The sequence below is a fragment of the Chlorocebus sabaeus genome, chromosome 8 (assembly GCF_047675955.1).
Source record: "Chlorocebus sabaeus isolate Y175 chromosome 8, mChlSab1.0.hap1, whole genome shotgun sequence".
In the NCBI taxonomy this organism is placed as follows: domain Eukaryota; kingdom Metazoa; phylum Chordata; class Mammalia; order Primates; family Cercopithecidae; genus Chlorocebus; species Chlorocebus sabaeus.
Window position 1 is genome coordinate 58811632 of NC_132911.1, and position 24632 is coordinate 58836263.

Consider the following 24632-nt stretch of genomic DNA (forward strand, 5'->3'; position numbering starts at 1 on the left):
GAGGCCTGCCCAGCCATGTGGAACTGTTAGTCAATTAAACCTGTTTCCTTATAAATTACCCAGTCTTGGGTATGGCTTTATTAGCAGCATGAGAACAGACTATTACAGGCTTTCTTTGTGGTCTCATTTACCCTGCAGAGTCGTGGGGAGTGGCAGAGGGATGGGGGCAGACCCATTACTGCTAAACGGTGGTGAAAGTTCCGGCTTCCCTCTGGGCTTCTGATACCAACAAGAGGGAGTGCTTCCCTCTGGGCTTCTGATACCAACAAGAGGGAGTGTGGTGGCTTTACTACCAGGTGGAGATGGAAGTCTTGCTTCCCCACTTGGCCTTCACTGATATCATCCAGTGTAGGGAAGAGAGGGATGCCTCATTATTGCCAGGGAAGGGCAGAGGTCAAGTCTTCCCAAGGCAGATGAGAGTATGGTGAGGCCTGGGTTTTCTCCTGTGGTGTTTGGCTGCAGTAGGGCAGGTATTGCCTAAATGTTTTCTGTCTGACTAGGTTGCCCCTTTCCTGGACCCTTGGCCAGAGAGAGGTGACTTTCATTGGAGCATTTTAAATCTGCTCCTGCTGGTGTTTTTCGGTCACTGACTTCTCTAGCACCTAGTTTGGGATATATGGGACAAAAAGAAAACCCAGAGAACACATTGCTGTATCATTCCTTGAGTTTTGTGATTCATAGCCTTTCTGCTTTGTTGTCTGTATCTTTCAGTGTATTTGCTTTATATATAATGCCCGGGGTTTTCGGTTGTACTTAGAGGAATAGGGAAAAGTGGTCTCCTCAATTTCGGTCTGGACTGTTAATTCTCTGCAACTAATCTGACCATTTCATTTTGCCATTCTGCTTTACAATGTAGGAGTATTAACTTACGTGATCTACAAGTAATTTACATAAAGACAAGAAAAGGCAAATAATGGGGTTTATCAAAGATACCTCTTCATTACTAAAAATTAAGCTTTGAAGTCCTATCATAAGAATGCATGCTAAATAAAAAGAAAACCTAAAGTATTTTCAACATGTGGATATGTAATTTTTTTGAAAGAAGTGATATTACCAAAGACTTGCATAAGAATGTTCATAGAAGTATTATCTGCAAGAGCCCCCAACTGGAAATAACCTAAATGCTATTCAAATGGTGAATGAATAAATAAAATACAATAAAATATTTGAAAATAATAAGGAATAAAGTACCAATATATGCTACCACATGGATGAATCTCTAAAACACTATGCTAAGTGAAAGAAGCCAGCCATAAAAGGCCACATGTTGCATGATTCCATTTATATGAAATGTTCAAAACAGGCAAATCTATAAAGACAGAAAGTAGATTCCTGTTTGCCTAGGGCTGGTGTGGGGGTGGTGGTATAGGTACAGTTTCTTTCTTTCTTTCTGAGGTGTTCTAAACTTAGATCATTGTAATCTTGGAACAACTCTGAATATTCTACAAATCACTGAATCATCCTTTTTTTTTTTTTTTTTTTTTGAGATGAAGTCTCACTCTGTTGTCCAGGCTGGAGTGCAGTGGCGCAATCTTGGCTCACTGCAACCTCTGCCTCCCGAGTTCAAGAGTGAATCATCCACTTTAAATGGGTTAATTTTATGGCATGGAAATCATATATCAACAAAGCAGTTTTAAAAACGACCTAGTCATGATGGAATGTTCAATGTATGGAAGCATATAGGAGCCCTCTCTACCCTCTGTTTTCAGTCAAGGCAATTATTTGTTCCTGACTAACCAAATGACTTGGCTGAAAGAACAGCATGAGATGGTTTTGCACATATACTGACTATGAAAAAAAAGTTGGCTTACATATGTTTGTTCAACATAAGAAAAGAAGAGAGGAATCTACTGAAAATTAGAGAATTCCTAGGTGATGGATGTTATGTGCAGCAAACCACCATGGCACACATTTACCTATAACAAACATGTACATGCTGCACATGTATCTCTGTACTTAAAAGCTGAAGGAAAAAAAAAGAAAATTAGAGAGTAACTCTTAAATATATTTGCTATCCTAATGACAATAGTCTGTGTATACTCAAATCTTTGCTTATTCTCTCTTCCTTTCAAATATATATTCCACACTACAATCTTCTAGTTAGTAAAGTGTATTTGGGCTGAGTTTGCCTTCCCTCTACCTCTAAGCACCATGAAGACGGGGGCTGGGACTGTCTTATCTGTAGTCACATGGACAGGATCTGACAGTGGATAGAGATTAGGTTCTTTGGTTTTGGAGGACTTTATGTTGCAGATAGGTATGCTACGGCATGAGGAAAGTCCAGTAGATGGGGCTTGGGATACCCAGGTTCAGGAGGGCTGTGTACAGGCAGTAAGCTATGATGGATAGATGTCAGGGAAAATCAAAGCGTAGACCAGGAAATGGTCCCATTCCATCAGATCATAGCAGATCAATGCTGGGTAGCAAGAGCCAGGAGAGAACAGTCTCCTGGCCAACCTGCATTGGGTGCTGCTTGGTGTCATTTTACATTTGTGTGGAAGGCCAAGGCAGGAGGACTGCTTGAGCCTAGGAGTTCGAGACCAGTCAGGGAAACAGAGTGAGGCCCAGTCTCTAAAAAAAAAAAAATTAGCTGGGTGTGGTGGTACATTCCTGCAGTCCCAGCTATTCAGGAGGTTTAGGCTGGAGCATCACTTGAGCCTGGGAGGTAGAGGCTGTAATGAGCCATGATTATCTCTGGACTCCAGCCTGGGTGACAGAGCAACACCTTGTCTTAAAAATAAACAAAAAAACAAAAACAAAAACAAAAAACAAAAATGAAAACAACAAAAAAGAGAAAACATCATAAAACAAAATACACTTATGGTTGCCAACCTACAGCAGGTTCTCAGTGCCCCCCGCAAGCCTACTATACCTCCTCTTCCAGTCTCCCTTTCATTCCACTGGATGACTATTTCACAGCTTCACCTGTCTCATTAGATTCATAACACCTCCTCCCCCTCACTCACACCCTCAGTGGATGACCTCACATCCCAGGTCGCTGAGACGGAGAAGCAGTCAGAAGGGAAGGTCACCTCCACCAGTGTCACTGCCTGTCTTTCTGCTACTGGGGATGACCTTCTCCTTAATCTTTGCTGAGGCATACACCTCTGTTGTGCATTATATCCCATCTCCCTGTTAGGCACTCAAAAATGTGGCTCCAAGAATTCTCCCCATTCTTACCCACAGCATTAAATCTTCCCTTATCATTCCTATCAGCATACACACATACTACAACTCAAACTGTATCTGATTTTAAATACAGAAAAACTAACACAAAGAAAACTAGCAAAAAATTTGTCTCCACATGCTGACTCCAATTCCTCTCCTTCTAGTTTTCTTTGGCCCCTATGCCCAGTGAGGATTTTATCCATACTGTTCCACCAAAAAAGGTCTGAGGTTACAGATAAACTTCACATTGCTAAAGCCCATGCTTACTTCTCAGCCCTCCTCTTACTTGATGTATGAGTACCATTTGACACAGCTCATCACTACCTCCTTTTGAAACACTTCTTTCCTTTGGCTTCCAGAATGCTACTCTGTTGATGCACCTTTTCCTCATAAACTCCTTTGCTGGAGTTTGCTGATGGTTCCTCACCATCTCTGTGGCTGTTATCTTTGGACTCTCTTGGGATCTGATCTTGAACCAATTCTCTTCTCTATTTACACTTACTTCTTAGAAGTTCTCATCCAGATTCATCCAAGTTTTAAGCACCATCAGTATATCAATGAATCACATATTTATACCTTTAGCTTGAACCTTTAGTATAATGCCTTTAGTATACTTTAGAACCTTCAGTATACTGCCTACTTGATATTTCTATTTGGATGTCCAATATGCTTTTCAAGATGATATTCACTATCACCTCCCACTCTCTTGACTGGTACTTTTGAAGTCCTCTCCATCCAAATAATTAGCAACTCCATTCTTCCAGATGCACTGGGCAAAAATCTTAGTCTTCCTTGACAGTTTTATTGCTCTTATTCCCCACAACCAATCCATATCCAATCCATAACTAAGACATCTGCAAATGCTGTCACCTCCACAGCAGTTATCTTGGTCTGAGTAATCTAGTGCCTTTTAGTTTTAACTTGAAGGACTCCCTGTAATGTTTCTTGTGGGGCAGGTCTGCTGGTAATAAACTTCCTGAGCTTTTTATCCATCAAGGAATGTCTTAATTTCTCCCTCATTTTTAAAAGACAGTTTTGCCAGATATAGAAGTCTTGGCTGGCAGTTTATTTTCCCTTCAGCGCTTTGAATATATCATACTGTGCCTTCTGGCCTGCAAGGTTTCTGATGAGAAACTGGCTAATAATCATATTGAAGATCCCTTATATCTGATGAATTGCTTCCCTTTTGATGCTTTAACATATTTCAGGGCAGGGTTCTTTTAGTTCATCCTATGTGTAGTTCACTGAATTTTTGAATTTGTAGATTCATGTCTTTCATCCAACTTGGGAAAATTTTGGCATTAGTTCTTCAAAGATTTCTGCCCCTTTCTCTTCTCCTTCTGGAACTCCCACAATGTGTATGTTGCTCTAGTTGATGATATCCCCAGGTCCTTCAAATTCTGTTCACCTTAATAGTTTTTCTTTCTGGTCATCAAATTCAAAACTTTCAATTGTCCTATTTTCAAGTTATGCTGATTCTTTTGCCTGCTCAAACCTGCTTTTGAACTGCTTTTGTGAATTTTTCATGTCTGTTTTGTACTTTTCTGCTCCAGAATTTCTTTTCGGTTCCTTTTCATATTTCCTATCTCTAATAATATTCTCATTTTGTTCATACATCTCTTTTTGTTCCGGTTTTTGTTCATGTATTCCTTTAGTTCTTTAAGCATCTTTAAGATAGTTGTTTTATAGTCTTTGTCTAGTAATTCTGCCATCTGGCTTCCTCAGGGACATTTTCTGTTATTTTGTTCCTTTTAATGGGATATACTTTCCTCTTTTTTAATGTGTGCGCATTGTGACTTTTTTAAAAACTCTATTTGAATCAAATAATTTGGTAACTCTGGAAATTTAATTATCTCCCTTCTCCATGGTTTGTTGGTTTGTTTCCTCCCTCCCTCCCTCCCTCCTTTTCATTCATTCATTCTTTCTTTTAAAAATTTATTTGTATGGTTTCTCTTTGCCAAAGATCAGCCTACAGTAGAAGCTTATGGTCTTCAGGTCTTTTCTGAGTAAATGTTTTTCCCTGGGCATATGAGATGACTTTCTAAATTCCCCTGTATATGTAGTTGCTTTTGAATATCTCATCTTTAAGTGCCTAGTACCCAAAAGGGGGAAGATTATTTAAAAAGAAGAAGAAAGTCCCAGGTGTTATATCTTTAAATCCCCTGGAAGCCACTTCTGCCACTGAGAGTTGCAACAATGCCTACCTCTGTATGCACCTTTGTAATCAGCAGCAGACATCAGCAGCCAGAATGCAGAAACTTAGTATTTGGAGGAGGGGGTTCTTATTTCTCACTCTGGAACCTGTAAGGCGCAGCAGGAATGCAGGCTGCTGTCCCCACAGCTGCCTGCCATGGGGCTGGGGGATGAGGAATGAGTAGTCACTATAGCACTAACGGCTGAAATAAACAGAAATTAATTACAATTTACCAGCAAAGCCTTCCTCTGGAAGCTGCAAGCATTCAAGTATACTTCAGAGTTTCAAAATATTAATTTCAGTTTCTGCTAGTACAATTTTTGTCCAAGTGGGGAGATGAATTCCTGGTACTTCCTACTCTGCCATCTTCCCTTGGATTTACCTGTATTTTTAACATCATTGCCAAAGTAATCCTTTGAAGTGTGAGATCATTATTTCTCTTCTCAAAATCCTTCTTTGGTTTCTCATCTCACTTAAAGTTAAAGCCAAAGTATTTACCAAGGGCTACAGACCCTGTATAATTTGGTGCCCTGCTATTTTAGCCACACTGGTCTTCTTATGCTTTCTCCAATACTTCAAATACTTCCCACAAACCTTTGCACTTACTCTCTCTGCCAGGAGCATGCTTCTGTCAAATATCTGAACACCATTTCCCCTGACTACTTTTAGATTTCTTCTCACACGTCACTTCTCAGTGAGGTCTTCCCTGACCTCTACCACTGCCACTCCTACTTTACCTCACTTTTCTCCACAGCATTTTGTATGATCTAACATACTGTAGATTTGCTTATTTTTTTATAGTTTGTCTCTGCAGGATAATGTGACCCCACGAAGATAAGGAATTTTTCTGTCATGTTCGTTGCTATGTATTTCTAATACACAGTGAGTATGCATTAATTATCTGTTGAACAAATGAACAAATGAGTAAAGAAGGAAGGCTGTGTAAAAAACTCCACATCTAAAGGGAGGTGCCAATTCCACAGTCCAGGAGATCTGTAATATGGGGAATGGATTTTTAAGGTAGAGATCACTTAGGTTCAATATCCAATAATTTAACTTTATCAGGATGGACCATACACAGAATTCTATGTGGCTTGGATGACAAAGGATGAAGGCCATATTCCATACCAGCTATACAAAATTATTATGCTTACTGATATAGTCTGATCTCTGTCCTGGGTTCCTTGGGCCTGCCTGAAAAGGTAAATTCTAGCAGTTGCAATGAGACAGCATTCTTCAGGCATATATATCTCTACAACAATTCTGTACTAAGGCAGGAAGAGCATCATTCCTTTAATAGGTATTTATTGAATGCCCAATATATATAAGGTATTGAGCTGTTTCTGGAAATTCAGAGATGATAAAGAAGTTACTCTTCTGGTGCTTAATGCATCAGTTGTTTGTGCAGTATGACATGTACTGGAGAGTATATTTATACAGATAGATAAAGGGGCACATTGGAGGGTACTTACTTCATTCAGCATGTTGATGTAGTGGGAAGGCAGGGGTTCATGAAAGGTTTCTGAGATGAACTGAGTATTGAAGGAAGGGATAGAAATGTATGGCAATGAAAGGCAGGGTGTTAGGGTTATGAGGAGGCATTCCAAGTAAGATAAACAATATATGCAAAAATCCAGAGCCACATTTAAAAAACTTCAAATAATCCAAACTACAGAGTAAGACATATAGATCAAAATGAAATTGGAAAAGTAAGCTGAAGTCACATCACAATTTGTGTGGCATGTTAGGGCATGAAGTCATTTTACTAAATGCTGTGAGAATCATGGAAGTGTGTTAAAAGAAGATAAACATGGCGAAAATAATAATTTCCATTTACTGAACACTTGTTATGACATCCAGGCACTGTGTCAAATACATGATATATATTCTCTTACTTAACCTTCACAATGAGCCTATAAAGCAGGTATTTTTCCACATTTTATGGCCAGGGAAGTAGGCAGAGGAATTAAGTACATGGCTGCAGATTCACATAGCAAAGTGGAAGAGGCAGGATTTGAACTGAGGTCTGACTCAGTGGTATGCTGAGAATGTACGCTTAACACCACTCCTGTCATCTGGCCACTCTAACAGCGGTGACCAGACAGAACTTAACAGAGCTCAGACATGACATACAGGTAGTCTCAGAGGCCATGGCAATTGAAGGCATTCTCAGGGAAGAAGCCTGATATGAACTCTGCCAATGAGGCTTTTGGCATTCCTTAGACTCACTAATCAAAGGTGAGCCAGGGCCAGAAGCATCAGCATCAGCTTATTAGAAATGCAGACTCTCAGACCCTACCCCAGGCCTACTGAGTCAACCACTGCAGCAAGATCCCAGGAAATTCATGTGCACCTTCAAGCCTGGGAAGCCATGGTTTAGATATACATTGACATGTGCCAGAGACAAGTGATACCAGGGAGAGGGTATGGTGGCTCAATCGGATAACAGGGGTACCTGTTCTATGTCCTCAACTGGAGTTGTGGGAGTGGAACGTATACTATGGGAGATGCTCAGAAAAGGAGAGCCCATTTTGTGCTGTCTTATATGTAAGAAATGTTACCTTTCCTAAGAGTGCCCCAAAAGAATCCCTTTAATTGAAATTATTTCCATGTCAAAATAGAACTGATCAATGTGAATTGTTTATCAGACATAGATTATAGAATTAAAGATAAAATCAAGAGAAATGCTGCGTTAGTCATTAGCTATTTAAGGGCAGATCACATCTGACCCCAAACTTTTTGAATTTGTACTTCAATTTAGAGCTGGTAATGATACAATTCATGCCTATTGCTACACTGTAAACACAAATTTACTTACTGATTTAATAGCCATGTCTTTATGTAGACAGTGATAATTATAAATGGAGGTTTATATCAAAGCTAGACACTACTGTTTCTCTTATCTACACCTCACTCTTTCTCTTTCTCCCCATCCCTCCCACTCCTCTCTCCATTTCTCTCTTGTAGTCAGTATTTATGAGGCAAAGTGTGCAGTTTCATGATCTTTCTCCTTTTGTGATTGGCGTGGAGACAACATTGTGGTGCACATGCTTGAACCTGGTCCTGTTTCCTCAGAGGACCCCTTACCTTGTTTTTGTTGTTGAGAACTGAGGCAGGAAGCCCAGTAGGAAACCCGATTAGGTGAAGCATCTTCAAGTCCGATTAGACCATAGGTAGTCATTAGAAGGATCAGGTGCCATCTGGGGACTTTATGTGTGACAAAGTCCTGAAACATGTTCAAACCCCAGTATGAGTAAGCGAAGCAGTGGAAGCGCGCTGGGTGTGCAGAAGCATAAAATCATAGCATTTCATCGTGTGCCGCTTCTGCTGTTTGTCCTGTGTTATGTTGAGTCACCAAATTGTGTATACTCACAGTCATTTCAGAATTACATTAATGAGGTAATAAGCAAGAGTATCTAAATAAAACAAAAGGCCTAGTTCTTTCTTTTTAAATGATTACCAGGAACAAGTACTGACTTAGAAACTTATCAGAATGAGAAAATGTCAAACAATTTCATTTTTAGCTGCACAATAACAACTTTCTCCCATTAACATAAATAAATGAGGGTTAAAAGTTGTCTGGGAGAGAAGTGCTTGTGTATTGGTGAAGTATTTTTTCTGGAGGATAACACTAGGCAAGAAAGAAAGAAGGGAAACCTTCATGAGGAAGATTTCAGGACTGCAGAGCATGCTAGGAACTAGTTTGTTTCTGGCTGTGGTCTCCTTAGGGTGAGCTCTGTCTGGTGATTAGCATCACTGTGGATTAAATTAATTGGCTGTACTCAATCCCTTGCTGGACATACTGAGAATAAATCCAAAGACATTAGTTTCTTTGCACGAAATGAGGTTACATATCCAGTGACATTTATTTGAGCTATTTAAACAACTTAAACATCTTTTTCTTTTCTTAATAAGGGAAGTTCCAAGTTCTGGTAAGTACAAAACTATTTGAAATCTTTCTTTTGAAAATATTCTATGTTTTGCTAGTTGTATTTTGTTTTCCATGTTATACCTAGATTATAGATCTGTGTTCTGTCTTTAACTGTTAGAAAAAGAATGAATGTGATTAACAATTATCTTTTACCTAAATATGCCAGCAACCTTCACAATATGCTGATATTGAGGGAGAATGGAACTTCAGTATCAGGAAATCAAGTGATTCTAGTTTATTCAAATGAGTAATGTTTACTTTGTTTCTGACAATAAAAGCATTATATACTTCTTATAGACATCTGGGCAATACATTAAAGAAGAAGGCAGCTGCTTGTAATTCAACAATGCTGTGACTACCACAGTGAATAACTGGTGATTTTCCTTTTTGAATCTCCTCTCTCAACTCTACCACATAGGCTTATGAAAATCTGAAACGTACTAATTTTTCTTGCAACATCAAGTCTCTGAATTGCTAAAAGAATGAACATTCTGTACATTCTGTATTTCTCAGTTTTCCATTATTTCTAATTCATTATTTGTGACTTGTCTGAATTCACACTATGTGGTAGAAAATTAAACTTAAAATATAATTAGTGAAATGACGCATGTAAATCTGTCATATTTTGTCAAGTGAGTGGGAGAGTGAAGACACGGCCCTCTTGGTAGAGGCCAACTATTTAGTTCTGAGCAGCACAGCTGTAAATGATTGATTTAAGTGGGGTTTGATTAAAACTAATGATGCCACAGATAAGCCTAGCCACAGTTGAGCCTAAGGGTGTTAAAAAATCTGCTTAATATTAAAGAGCAATGAAAGTATGCATGATAGCTCCACTGTCTAATTTTAGGCAATAAAGAAGCTCTGTAGAGAAGAAGAGAGGATATTGGTAGCAAGCTGTCATGTCATTAGAAGTGGATTTTAAGGCAAAGAGATTTTGTAAACCAGCTTCCTTGCTACACATAGGGAAGTCACTGGTGAGGAAACTGGAGGGCCTCAAGATTCTACAGTTACCTCTTTCCACCTCCACTTCTTCTTCAGCCTAAACTTCTGGGAGAATTAAACCATTTTATGCTGCTCAGTTTGTCTGTTCCCAAGGTAGCCCTTAAGTATATTACTGCCTTATTCCAAATTTAGAGGGCATAAGATAAAACTTATTATCGAAAATGTATGTAAAGATACATTGACAAATTTCTATGCAAATTCTGATTCTTTTTTTTTTTTTGAGATGGAGTCTCGCTTTGTCACCCAGGCTGAAGTGCAGTGGTGCGATCTCGGCTCACTGCAAGCTCCGCCTCCTGGGTTCACACCATTCTCCTGCCTCAGCCTCCCAAGTAGCTGGGACTAAAGGTGCCCGCCACCACGCCTGGCTAATTTTTTTTTTTTTTTTAGTAGAGATGGGGTTTCACTGTGTTAGCCAGGATGGTCTCAATCTCCTGACCTCGTGATCTGCCTGCCTCAGCCTCCCAAAGTGCTGGGATTACAGGCGTGAGCCACTGCACCCAGTCTCTGATTAGTTTTTAAAACTGATTAAGAATGGAGCACAGCTAACATAGGAGAACTCAAAAAAGTTAAGGAGGGCTGGTAGCTCTGTTTCACAAAAGTGGGCACTCTATTGTCAAGACTTAATGACCACATTGCTAGTCTGGCTCATGTGCACCAGGTAAATGCTGTACCACCTCTGCCTTCTTCCTGTAGGGCATCTCTACCACTTTTTGCCTCTGGCATCTCAACTTTACACAGGCTTTCCTCTGGAAATTGCCCTCTCTTCTCACTCCTGCTGCCAATCCCTCAGGCTGTATTAGACATCCTTCCTTAATAGTCTCTTGGTACCCCAATTCTTCCTCTTCTTCAGTTGAGCTATTGAGTTACTCTGTGAACTTCCCATGGACTCTGTAGGAAATGCACATTGTTAAGACAGGGCAAAGGCTGATTCACTTTCTTCAGAAATACTTGGTTTGCACCCTCTTTCCAAATGATGACGTCGTACACTCAATGAACACAAATCTGTTTTTTCAATGATAATACCTAATCTTTATCATGTTCTGGGTTTTACACACAAGGCCCTCCTTATCATAGGCTCTTAAGACTCACCTACAAGGATGCAGAATCTCAACTCTCTACCTAAAAGTTCCCCCAGTGACTTCTAGGAGTTCCCAGAGATTCTCTCACACACTATGAAGATCATGCGAACTTGTATTTTTGTTTTGTTTTCACTACAGCATCCCCAACAAGGTGCCTGGCAACCACCCTGTTGGATGTACCTTCTCTACAAATGCTCCTCCACTGCTGGGGACCTGGCATCTTCCCAGGTCATGGTACCTTCAGCACCTGCCCTTCATGTACTGGGCTCAAAACCAATGCTCAGGGCTGGGTAGCAGTGGGATGTGGACAATGGGAGCTGCCTCTTTGCTCCTATGGTACTTATCTTCCATGTTTTCCCTCCCGGCCCCAGCACAAAATCTCCTTTGTCTTTGGCCAAAACCGACATTAGCATATTGGCTCACACAGATGTGTTCCCAAAGTGGTCACCAGGTTAATAGCTCTCCAAATAGTGAGATTCAGGCATTTAAAAGGTGACATTAAGAGCCTCATGATGCACCTACACCAAGAAAAATATCATTTTCCAAAATTAGGTGAAAAATGTGGCTCAAATATTATTCATGTACAATATTTTCAAATAAACATACAAGTAAACCAACCTAAAATGTAATTGGAGGGAAAGAGTTCTAAAGTCTTTTATTTATTTATTTATTTATTTCTTAAAATGGAGTCTCGCTGTGTTATCCAGGCCTGGGTGCAGTGGTACGATCTCAGCTCACTGCAACCTCCGCCTCCCGGGTTCAAGCGATTCTCCTGCCTCTGCCTCCCGAGTAGAGTAGCTGAGACTACAAGTGCACACCACCACGCCCGGCTAATTTTTGTATTTTTAGTAGAGACAAGGTTTCACCATGTTGGCCAGGCTGGTCTCGAACTCCTGATCTCAGGTGATCTACCCGCCTTGGCCTCCCAAAGTGCTGGGATTACACGCGTGAGCCACCACACCTGGCCTAAAGTCTTATTTAAATACCGAAGGAACTCATCCTTCTTATAGTTGCTGAGGCCATGGCGATTAAGCAGCCTGCTCAAGGTCAGACCACAGTTGACCAGATGAGGATGAGAAGAGGTTGCAGTTTTGCTGACTCCATTGCAAAGCTGGATTCCCCAGCTCCTGATGCACATGTCCGCTACAGCTGCTTTTTTTGTCTTAAGTATTATAATTACTTTAAACCTCTGAGGAAGAAAGAAGGGAAGACATCTAATTTCTAGGCTGATCTTCAAATGTTTTTTTCTAAGTTACATTTAAATAAGATTTGCAAATCAGATTGGAGATATATGAAGAATCTTGGATAACAGCTTGCAAACATTTAAGTGGATGATTTGGGCCGGATTTATAGCTGATTTACAATGATAAACATGCCTTTTTCCATCTCTGTATTACCAATCACATTAATTTTGTTCAATTTGTCTTCAAGGCTGCAGGACTTTCTTACTGTGTCAAAAGACACTAATAATTAAAATGATTTCAAACAATAGAAAACAGCCACAAATGAAAACAAGGCCAGAACCAGATAAATCCTTCCAAATGCTGCTCATTTGTCAATCAAACTCCAGTTTCACTGAGAAGTGGAAAAGGAAAACCTTGGTGCTTTGCTGAATATTATTCTTCTTGAATTTCTCTTCTGAAGGTTTAACTTTAGAACTACTAGTGGGACCAGTAACCAGACTGCACTAGTTTTAGCAGCCCATAGCAATGCTGCCATTTATTCAAAGAACATTTTTGCTTAGTGCAGTGTTTCCCAAAGTAAGATAAGTGGTGTGTGAGATGATTTGCCTGCATTTTCTCCAATCTGCAGTAGAAACAAACATCTGATAGTATCTTAAGAGGGTTCTTACTTAAGGTTCTATGTGATACATTCCTCCTAGAACTTAATGTCAGGTACATTTTCCTCCAGAAAATTTGGACTTTAAAAACATTTCCTGTTTCTCCCATATTTATTTATTGTCAGGATATGAACGACTAAACTGATGAATTGCAAAACTCTCTTACCTTTCTCAGTGGATGGTTTCCGATTTGTGTCTCTCTTGTTTTTTAAATTGTGCAATAATACCTGCTAATTTTAAAGGTTCACAAAGTTTACCAACGTATAAAAAAACACGAATATTTTCCAGAGTTCTGCAATCTAGAGACAACCACCATCAACACTGGGTTGTATATATTTCTGGACTTTTCCCCAATTCACATAACTCAGTCATGTGTCACATAACACTACTTTGGTCAATGGTGGACTACCTATGTGATGGTGGCCCCATAAGATTATAATACCATATTTTGACTGTACGTTTTCTATGTTTAGATATGTTTAGCTACACAAATTACCACTGTGTTACAATGCTCTACAGTATTCAAACAGTAACATGCTGTACAGATTTATAGCCTAGGAGGAATAGGTTATTCCATAAAGCCTGGGTGTGTAGTAGGCTATACCATCTGTTTGTGTAAGTACACTCTATGATGTTCACACAATGATGAAATCACCTAACAATGCATTTCTCAGAACTTATCCTCATTGTTAAGCAATGTGACTGTACATATACATTTAAATCAATGGCACAGAATGTTCTGCAAACTGATTTTTTTCACTTGGTAATATGTCATGATCATCTTTCTATGACAAAAGATATGTCTATAAGGTCATGTTTAATGGTTGTATAGTTTTTCATCACATGGGTGTATATGTGATAATTTATCTCGGCCCTTATTAGTGTGTTTAGGTTGTTTTTAACTTTTAAATTATAAATATCCTTATTTAACTGTTTATCTCTTTTTATTATAAGTCCCTTAAAATTGTTTTTCAAAATTGGTAGGTATAATGAATGAATAAACGAATGAAAGAATAAACTTCTAGGAATATCCTGGATGTCTGCAGCTATATTTAGCATGCATTAGTATTACCACGTATTCGCTATGGTGCTGTGATTCTGGAGATAATTTTCTTTCTTCTCTAGGTCTCAGCCAAAATGAGTGATACTCCTTCTACTGGTTTTTCCATCATTCATCCTACTACTTCTGAAGATCAAGTTCCACCCCCTCGCCATTTGAGTCTCACTCATCCTGTTGTGGCCAAGCGGATCAGTTTCTACAAGAGCGGAGACCCCCAATTTGGTGGGGTCAGGGTGGTGGTCAACCCTCGCTCCTTTAAGTCCTTTGATGCTCTGCTGGATAACTTGTCTAGGAAGGTACCCCTACCTTTTGGAGTGAGGAACATCAGCACCCCTCGAGGCAGGCACAGCATCACGCGCCTGGAGGAGCTGGAGGACGGCGAGTCGTACCTATGCTCCCACGGCAGGAAGGTGCAGCCTGTGGACCTGGACAAAGCCCGTCGGCGACCGCGGCCCTGGCTCAGCAGCCGGGCCATCAGCGCGCATGCACCGCCCCACCCCGTCGCCGTCGCTGCTCCCGGCAAGCCCCGCGCCCCACGGAGCCTGGTGGTCTTCAGGAATGGCGACCCGAAGACGAGGCGCACGGTTCTTCTGAGCAGGAGGGTCACCCAGAGCTTCGAGGCATTTCTACAGCACCTGACAGAGGTCATGCAGCGCCCGGTGCTCAAGCTGTATGCTACGGACGGAAGGAGGGTGAGCGTTCTAGGGGGCTCCTCGAGCCTGAGCTCATTTTGGGCACCCTACTAATTGAGTTCGTGTGGGGTGTGAATGGTGGCCCCCGGGAAGGAAGTCTTCCTCCCTGCCTGTGTATGTGAGTGTGTGCACCCAATGCTGCCTTTGTTCCTTTGTCAGAATCTCACTGGAATCTCATCTTTACCTCAGGCTGCCCACCCCTTTGTCTTCCCTGAGCCCCAAGGTATATAATATTTTCACATGGAATCCAATCTTGACAATATTTTTTGAAAAGGAGTGGCAAAGAGTAGTATTTTCATAGAGGAAGCATTTTCCTGGGATTCCTGCTGGGAGGTAACTGACCTCCCCCCCGCCCAACCTTGACATTTGGTGTTTCTACTTATTTTGTATAAACCATTGGTGCCTAAGAAAATGCTCAGTGATGATGTCTTTCAAGTCTAGGAGGTTGTTGATTTGATTCAAGCAAAGTTATAAAATTACCGCTTAGTATAAAATGTGCTCATCTCAGGATAATGACTCTGGTCTCTTTTAGGTTCCCAGCCTCCAGGCAGTGATCCTGAGCTCTGGAGCTGTGGTGGCAGCAGGAAGGGAGCCGTTTAAACCAGGAAATTATGACATCCAAAAATACTTGCTTCCTGCTAGATTACCAGGGATCTCTCAGCGTGTGTACCCCAAGGGAAATGCAAAGTCAGAAAGCAGAAAGAGTAAGTCACTTATTAATATATAGTCCATATTTTTAGCCCTGAGATTTTTTTTTGCCTCAATGACAGCAAAAATCCATGCTTAAATGACCAGTTCTTTCACCACAGAAACGAAAAGGAGAGGATTGAAAAACATTCTAAACTGAAATTGGCTATATTTATAGTTGGAAAGAATCATGGAGATTATCTGTTTTTTAGACTTTTCCAAATCAATGATATGCCTGTTTAAATTGATGATGTGTGCTTTTTTTGCATAAACTACCTAGTTAAAAAATAAAAATGCCAGCATTTCTTGCTTCAGAGTGGAATCTGTGTAAGTCTCTTCTCTGGTTGTTGCAGAGTTTTCTCTAAATAGTACCATGCAGCATACATAGCTGACCTCAGCAGGTTAGCAGAATGACTGTAGTTTTTCAAATCTATGCTATGTGCTCTGCCTTTTGAAGTTATTGCTATAAAAATTACATGTTCTTAGACCCCCTTTTTATTTATTAAAAAAGGTTCATGCAACCAATTCATGCTGGTTAACGATAATGTAGGTTGATAATTCCTTAGATTCTACTGTGTAGCATTATCCTTTGGATAGGGTAGGAAGAGGGCCTCTTCAGGCCCAGGCATGTGGGATAAGCTGTAAATTGCCTGTACAGCATGGCTAATCTCATTATTCATTGTACTTAGTATTTCCAGGGAAAACAAGCTCTTTGCTAGAGTACTGATTGTTTTTTATACTTAAATTTAAGTTTTTATTCTCTTTAGACTTGGATAATATGTATTTTAAATAGTATTAATAGCTCTACTTACTGCTAATGTGGGTGAAACTAATCCATCGTTGTTTAATGATTTCATCGATATATTCAGTAGATAATTATTAATGCTTCTATTTTGTAAGCATTAGGTTGCCACATATATGTTATAAATATGATAGTGCTATTTCACGTTTGTCATTTTACTAAAATGATTTTATTATGTCTGATACAGGTTGCCGAGTATGGTTTTTGATGACTGCGGGGAATCTGAGGGCTTTGTTAAATTTTACTTCAAAAATTTGAGACACTTTGATTTACAATTTAAGTAAAAGCATATCAAAAATTAGAAAAAATATTTCCAGGTTTATATTCTGCAACATTAAAGGGGCTTACCTGTTGGCAAGTATGTGCAAATCTATATAGATTTGCTAACAGGAATTTTTTTTTTCTTTTTGAGATGGGGTCATGCTGTGTTACCCAGGCTATTATGATGGGCTCAAGTGATCACCCGCCTCAGCCTCCCAAAGTGCTGGGATTACAGGTGTGAGCCATTGTGCCCGGCCCAGGCATTTTGATTGAATTTAAGAAGCAAGAGTGCCAAGGTTAATGCTGAAGACACACATTAAAAAGATAACTGACATCTGGACTTATGTCTAGCTCTGTTCTCTCTTGTGCCCTGTATTAAGTCAGTTGCAACGATTATACAAAGTGCATGCTAAATTAATAGTTAGTACTTGATTAAGTCTTAATTATAAAAATGTTTCTGCTTTCATAAAGCTATGGATACCTCTTTTGATATTTGTAGGTGGAAAGATGAATACCAGCATAAATTGTTGCTTGCCTTGTTTGAATAGGTAAGCAGTACTTGGTTGGACTCCAGTTTCAGTATTGGTAAACAGAACAACGAAATGAAAACCCGCAAACTTTTATCTTTGGTAGAATTCTTAGCAGTTTTTACTTTATACATTTTTAAAATTAAAATTACCTTATTAAACTTGTTAAAATTCTCTGAATCTCCTCATTTAAGTTGAAGTAGAATTAGAGATCTCTTCTAAAGGGTGGTTTGAAGAAATGTACCCCTATTACAGTAGGTTTTCTCAAATAACTATTGGGAAAATACATAGGCTGAGCGTGGTGGCTCACACCTATAATCCCAGCACTTTGGGAGGCTGAGGCAGGCGGATCACGAGGTCAGGAGATTGAGACCATCCTGGCCAACATGGTGAAACTCCGTCTTTACTAAAAATACAAAACAATTAGCTGGGCATGGTAATGTGGGCCTGTAGTCCCAGCTATTCGGGAGGCTGAAGCAGGAGAATCACTTGAAACCTGGAGGCAGCAGTTGCAGTGAGCCCAGATCGTACCACTGCACTCCAGCCTGGTAACAGAGTGAGACTCCATCTCGGGGTGGGGGGGGGGGTGGGGGGGAGAAAGAAAATACGTAGAGCTCAGAAATGTATCATTTTACTATGAAATACAGAAAATATGCTACTTTTCATACTAATTATTTCCCTTTTTCTCTTTTTTTCTTTGCTGCCTCTTCCTTTGGATATTTTTAACTTCTCTGCCTTCCGTATTATATTTTGATGTGGGCACCTTTTACTCTTAAAATCTTTAAAGTAAGCACACATATGTCTTCAAGCTCAAGGTCCCAGATTTATTCTGTTTCTTCTGAGAAAACACATAATAATGATTGCTACTTAGACTATTCTTTTGTTCCTGAAAATTACTTGGCCTTAGAAAAGAGTGATTCTCAGAATTTACCAATATATCCTTCTGAAGATGATATTGAGAAATCAATTATTTTTAATCAAGATGGCACTATGACAGTTGAGATGAAAGTTCGATTCAGAATAAAAGAGGAAGAAACCATAAAATGGACAACTACTGTTAGTAAAACTGGTCCTTCTAATAATGATGAAAAGAGTGAGATGAGTTTTCCAGGAAGAACAGAAAGTCGATCATCTGGTTTAAAGCTTGCAGCATGTTCATTCTCTGCAGATGTGTCACCTATGGAGCGAAGCAGTAATCAAGAAGGCAGTTTACCAGAGGAGATAAACATTCAAACGACAGATGAAGAGGCTGAAACTTGCAGTTCTGCTAGTTGGGAGAATGCTACTGTGGACACAGATATCACCCAGGGAACTCAGGATCAAGCAAAGCGTCGTTTTTATAGGCCCCCTACACCTGGACTAAGAAGAGTGAGACAAAAGAAATCTGTGATAGGCAGTGTGACCTTAGTATCTGAAACTGAGGTTCAAGAGAAAATGATTGGACAGTTTTCCTATAGTGAAGAAAGGGAAAGTGGAGAAAACAAGTCTGAGTATCATATGTTTACACATTCTTGCAGTAAAATGTCAGCAGTATCTAACAAACCAGTACTTGTTCAGATCAATAACAATGATCAAATGGAGGAGTCATTGTTAGAAAGAAAAAAGGAAAACAGACTGCTTAAGTCAAGTGCAATAAGTGCTGGTGTTATAGAAATTACAAGTCAGAAGATGTTAGAGATGTCCCATAATAATGGTTTGCCGTCAACTATATCAAATAACTCAATTGTGGAGGAAGATGTAGTTGATAGTTTGGTATCAGACAACAAAACTGGTATCAAGAACTTCAAAGCTTATGATAACACCAATGATAGGTTCAGCCCTATTTCAGCAGATGCAACCCACTTTTCAAGTACCAACTCTGGAACTGACAAAAATATTTCTGAGGCTACAGCTTCAGAAGCATCCTCTACTGTCACTGCAAGAATTGACAGACTAATTAATGAATTTGCTCAGTGTGGTTTAACAAAACTTCCAAAAAATGAAAAGAAGATTTTGTCATCTGTTGCCAGCAAAAAGAAGAAAAAATCTCGACAGCAAGCAATAAATTCCAGATATCAAGATGGACAGCTTGCAACCAAAGGAATTCTTAATAAGAATGAGAGAATAAACACAAGAGGTAGAATTAGAAAGGAAATGATATTGCAAGATTCAGATAGTCCCCTTAAAGGAGGGATACTTTGTGAGGAAGACCTCCAGACAAGTGATACTGTAATTGAATCAAATACTTTTTGTTCCAAAAGTAATCTCAATTCCACGATTTCGAAGAATTTCCACAGAAATAAATTAAATACTACTCAAAATTCCAAGGTTCAAGGACTTTTAACCAAAAGAAAATCTAAATCACTAAAGAAAGTAAGCTTGGGAGCACCTAAAAAAAGAGAAATCTGTCAAGGAGATAAAGTGTTTCCTCACAATGAATCTAAATATTGCAAAAGTACTTTTGAAAATAAAAGTTTATTTCATGTATTTAACATCCTTGAGCAAAAACCCAAATATTTTTATGCACCACAATCTCAAGCAGAAGTGGCATCTGGTTATTTGAGAGGAATGGCAAAGAAGAGTTTAGGTACTGATTCACACATAACTTTAAGAAGCCAGAAAAAACAAAAAGGGGATAAATTGAAAGCAAGTGCTGTTGTAAGTAAACAACATGCTACAACCAGGGCAAATTCCTTAGCTTCTTTGAAAAAACCTGATTTTCCTGAGGATATTGCTCATCATTCAATTCAAAATTATATACAGAGTTGGTTGCAGAACATAAATCCATATCCAACTTTAAAGCCTATAAAATCAGCTCCAGTATGTAGAAATGAAATGAGTGTGGTAAATTGTAACAATCATAGTTTTCCAGGGAATGATCCCCATAAAAGTTCTGGAAAAATAAATAATTTTGTTATGGAAAGTAATAAGCACATAACTAAAATTGCCAGTTTGACAGGAGATAATCTATGTAAAGAGGGAGATAAGTCTTTTATTGCCAGTGATACTGGTGAAGAAGATCTCCATGAGACACCAGTTGGATCTCTGAATGATGCTTATTTGGTTTCCCTGCATGAACATTGTACTTTGTCACAGTCAGCTATTAATGATCGTAATACTAAACGTCATATAGCTGCTGAAAAATCAGGACCAGAGAAAAAACTTGTTTACCAGGAAATAAACCTAGCTAGAAAAAGGCAAAGTGTAGAGGCTGCCATTCAAGTAGATCCTATAGAAGAGGAAACTCCAAAAGACCTCTTACCAGTCCTGATGCTTCACCAATTGCAAGCTTCAGTTCCTGGTATTCCCAAGACTCAGAATGGAGTTGTTCAAATGCCAGGTTCACTTGCAAATGTTCCCTTTCATTCTGCAATATGTAATTCATCCACTAATCTCCTTCTAGCTTGGCTCTTGGTGCTAAATCTAAAGGGAAGTATGAATAGCTTCTGTCAAGTTGATGCTCACAAGACTACCAACAAATCTTCAGAAACACTTGCGTTACTGGAGATTCTAAAGCACATAGCCATCACAGAGGAAGCTGATGACTTGAAAGCTGCTGTTGCCAATTTAGTGGAGTCAACTACAAGCTACTTTGGACTCAGTGAGAAAGAACAAGACGTGGTTCCACTAGATCTTTCTGCAAATTGTTCCACAGTCAGCATTCAGTGTGTTCCTAAGTGCAGTGAAAATGAAAGAACACAAAGAATCTCCTCTTTGGATGGAGACTGCTCTGCCAGTGAGGCTTGTGCCCATGAAGTCTGTGTTTTGGAAGTGACTTGCTCTCCATGTGAGACGTGGACTGTAAATAAGACTTATCCTCCAAAAGAGACATGTAACCCCAGTGACACTCATTTTCCTAGTGATGGTTATGGTGTGGATCAGACTTCTATGAATAAGGCTTGTTTCCTAGGAGAGGTCTGTTCACTTACTGATACTGTGTTTTCCAACAAGGCTTGTGCTCAAAAGGAGAACCATATCTATGAGGGAGCTTGCCCAACTGTTGAGACCTACGTTCCTGTCAGTGTCTGCAATACCATTGACTTTTCCAACTCCAAAGAAAACACATATACTGATAACTTGGAATCAACTGAAGAGTCAGAAAGAGGTGATGACATTCAGAAAGATCTAAATATTTTGACAGACCCTGAATATAAAAATGGCTTTAATACATTGGTATCACATCAAAATGTCAGTAATTTAAGCTCCTGTGGACTTTGCCTAAGTGAAAAAGAAGCAGAACTTGATAAGAAACATAGTTCTCTAGATGATTTTAAAAATTGTTCACTAAAGAAGTTTCAGGATGAAAATGCATATACTTCCTTTGATATGGAAGAACCAAGGACTTCTGAAGAACCAGGCTCAATAACCAACAGCATGACATCAAGTGAAAGAAACATTTCAGAATTGGAATCTTTTGAAGAATTAGAAAACCAGGACACTGGTATCTTTAATACAGTGGTAAATGGAGGAGAGCAAGCCATTGAAGAATTAATCCAAGAAGAGTTAGAGGCTAGTAAAACTTTAGAATTGATAGACATCTCTGGTAAGAATGTTATGGAAGAAAAAAGAAGGAATGGTATAATTTATGAAATAATCAGTAAAAGGCTGGCAACACCACCATCTTTAGTTTTTTGCTATGATTCTAAGCAAAATAGTGAAAAGGAGACTAATGAAGGAGAAACTAAGATGGTAAAAATGATGGTGAAAAGTATGGAAGCTGGAAGTTATTCAGAGTCCTCTCCTGATTTAAAAAAATGCATCAGAAGTCCAGTGACTTCTGATTGGTCAGACTATCGACCAGACAGTGACAGTGAGCAGCCATATAAAACATCCAGTGATGATCCCAATGACAGTGGCGAACTTGCCCAAGAGAAAGAATACAACATAGGATTTGTTAAAAGGGCAATAGAAAAACTTTACGGTAAAGCAGATATTATCAAGCCATCTTTTTTTCCTGGGTCTACCCGCAAATCTCAGGTTTGTCCTTATAATTCTGTGGAATTTAAGTGTTCCAGGAAAGCAAGTCTTTATGATTCTGAAGGGCAGTCATTTGGCTCTTCTGAACAGGTATCTACTAGTTCACCTATGTTGCAGGAATTCCAGGAGGAAAGACAAGATAAGTGTGATGTTAATGGTGTGAGGAACGATTATTATGGGGGTGACATTGTAGAACCTGGTACGAAACAAAATGATCATAGCAGAATCCTCACAGACATAGAGGAAGGAGTACTGATTGACAAAGGCAAATGGCTTCTGAAAGAAAATCATTTGCTAAGGATGTCATCTGAAAATCCTGGCATGTGTGGCAATGCAGACACCACATCAGTGGACACCCTACTTGATAATAACAGCAGTGAGGTACCATATTCACATTTTGGTAATTTGGCTCCAGGCCCAGTCATGGATGAACTCTCCTCTTCAGAACTTGAGGAACTAACTCAACCCCTTGAACTAAAATGCAATTACTTTAACATGCCTCATGGTAGTGACTCAGAACCTTTTCATGAGGATGTTCACAATGAAACCTCTGCCAAGGAAAGAATAGCAAATCACCATACAGAGGAGAAGGGTAATAATCATCAGTCAGAAAGAGTATGCACATCTGTCACTCATTCTTTTACGTCTGCTAGTAACAAAGTCTACCCTGTCTCTGACGATGCTATTAAAAACCAACCATTGCCTGGCAGTAATATGATTCATGGTACACTTCAGGAAGCTGACTCGTTGGATAAACTGTATGCTCTTTGTGGTCAACATTGCCCAATACTAACTGTTATTATCCAACCCGTGAATGAGGAAGACCGAGGATTTGCATATCGCAAAGAATCTGATATTGAAAATTTCTTGGGTTTTTATTTATGGATGAAAATACACCCATATTTACTTCAGACAGACAAAAAAGTGTTCAGGGAAGAGAACAATAAAGCAAGTATGAGACAAAATCATATTGATAATGCCATTGGTGATATATTTGATCAGTTTTATTTCAATAACACATTCGACTTGATGGGTAAAAGAAGAAAACAAAAGAGAATTAACTTTTTGGAGTTAGAGGAAGAAGGTAATTTAAAGAAATTCCAACCAGATTTGAAGGAAAGGCTTTGTATGAATTTCTTGCACACATCATTGTTTGTTGTGAGTAATATGAATTCAGATACACAAGACCTCAGCAGTCAGACAAACGAAATGTTTAAAGCAGTCGATGAGAATAACAACTTATTAAATAACAGATTCCAGGGCTCAAGAACAAATCTCAACCAAATAGTAAGAGAAAATACCAACTGTCATTACTTCTTTGAAATGCTTGGTCAAGCTTGCCTCTTAGATATTTGCCAAGTTGAGACCTCCTTAAATATTAGCAACAGAAATACTTTAGAAGAACTTTGTATGTTTGAGGGTGAAAACCTTTTCATTTGGGAAGAGGAAGACATATTAAATTTAACTGATCTTGAAAGCAGTAGAGAACAAGAAGATTTATAATTTCAATATCAGCACATTCTTTGTCAATTCATTTTTTCCCATAATGAAATGAAGCACATGTGACAAATATGGACTAGATAACCTCTAAGAATGTCCCACTTCTTCAAAATGAACTTACCCTGGAAAACCTTACTTTGGATAACCAGTTTGACTTTCATAATTTCTCTGTTCTTTGTTTTTCCAACAATTACAGACTCAGGTTCTCTTATTTTGGAAGTTTCTATCCGGTTTTGTTCTGAACTTACTTTTTTTTTTTTTTTTTGGTATCTATGATTTTTTTGCTCAGGCCATCAAAATGTGCTAAGGACAAGAACTATATCCTTTTTAAAAAATGTTGTTAGCTTGGTATAAAATGTATATTGAATGTATTGGTGAATAAATTGAATAGACATAACCTCAAAGTACATTACTTTTTCTTTTTAACTACTGATTTGATAAAAGGTATAATTATAAGATGTCCACAACAATCTCATAGTTTCTTGTGCCAAATGTGTTGAGTCCAGTTCCTCAGAATATCCAGTGAAATTGCAAGCATTTCCATGGGACAGGATTTACTGTTTTTCTAATAGACTAGACTATCAAGTATCAATTGGTTTGAATAACTGTGGTATATTTCCCAGGAGTTAACCAGGAAAGCTTTTAAGATTCCTTCCGCTCCATTACTATATGATGGTATAGAAACAAGTCTTAGAAAACTTGGAAATCTATGCCTCTTGTCTACAACTGACTCATATTAGAATGGTCAGTATTTTGGGGGCCACACATGGAGATGCTAAAATAACATAAATTTGGCATTGAGGAACAAAAGGTAACTAAATTAATTACGTCAAGAATAATGTTGGTGTCAGTTCAGCATGAGTCATAAATTCATAAAAATTATGAATTGCTACTTCATCAGCTGGAGACTACTTCTACATAGAGTATGCTTTT

General features: G+C 39.0%; 1 protein-coding gene across 1 annotated transcript in view; it reads left to right on the forward strand.

Annotated features, from left to right (window-relative positions):
• Positions 1 to 24632, forward strand: part of RP1 (RP1 axonemal microtubule associated) — a 325891-nt gene that overhangs the window by 34193 nt on the left and 267066 nt on the right. The window contains exons 2-3 of the mRNA XM_038000500.2: positions 14340 to 14966; positions 15499 to 15670. Coding sequence (XP_037856428.2) covers positions 14352 to 14966; positions 15499 to 15670 — 787 coding nt within the window. The 5' untranslated portion in view covers positions 14340 to 14351. The remainder of the gene's footprint in view (positions 1 to 14339; positions 14967 to 15498; positions 15671 to 24632) is intronic.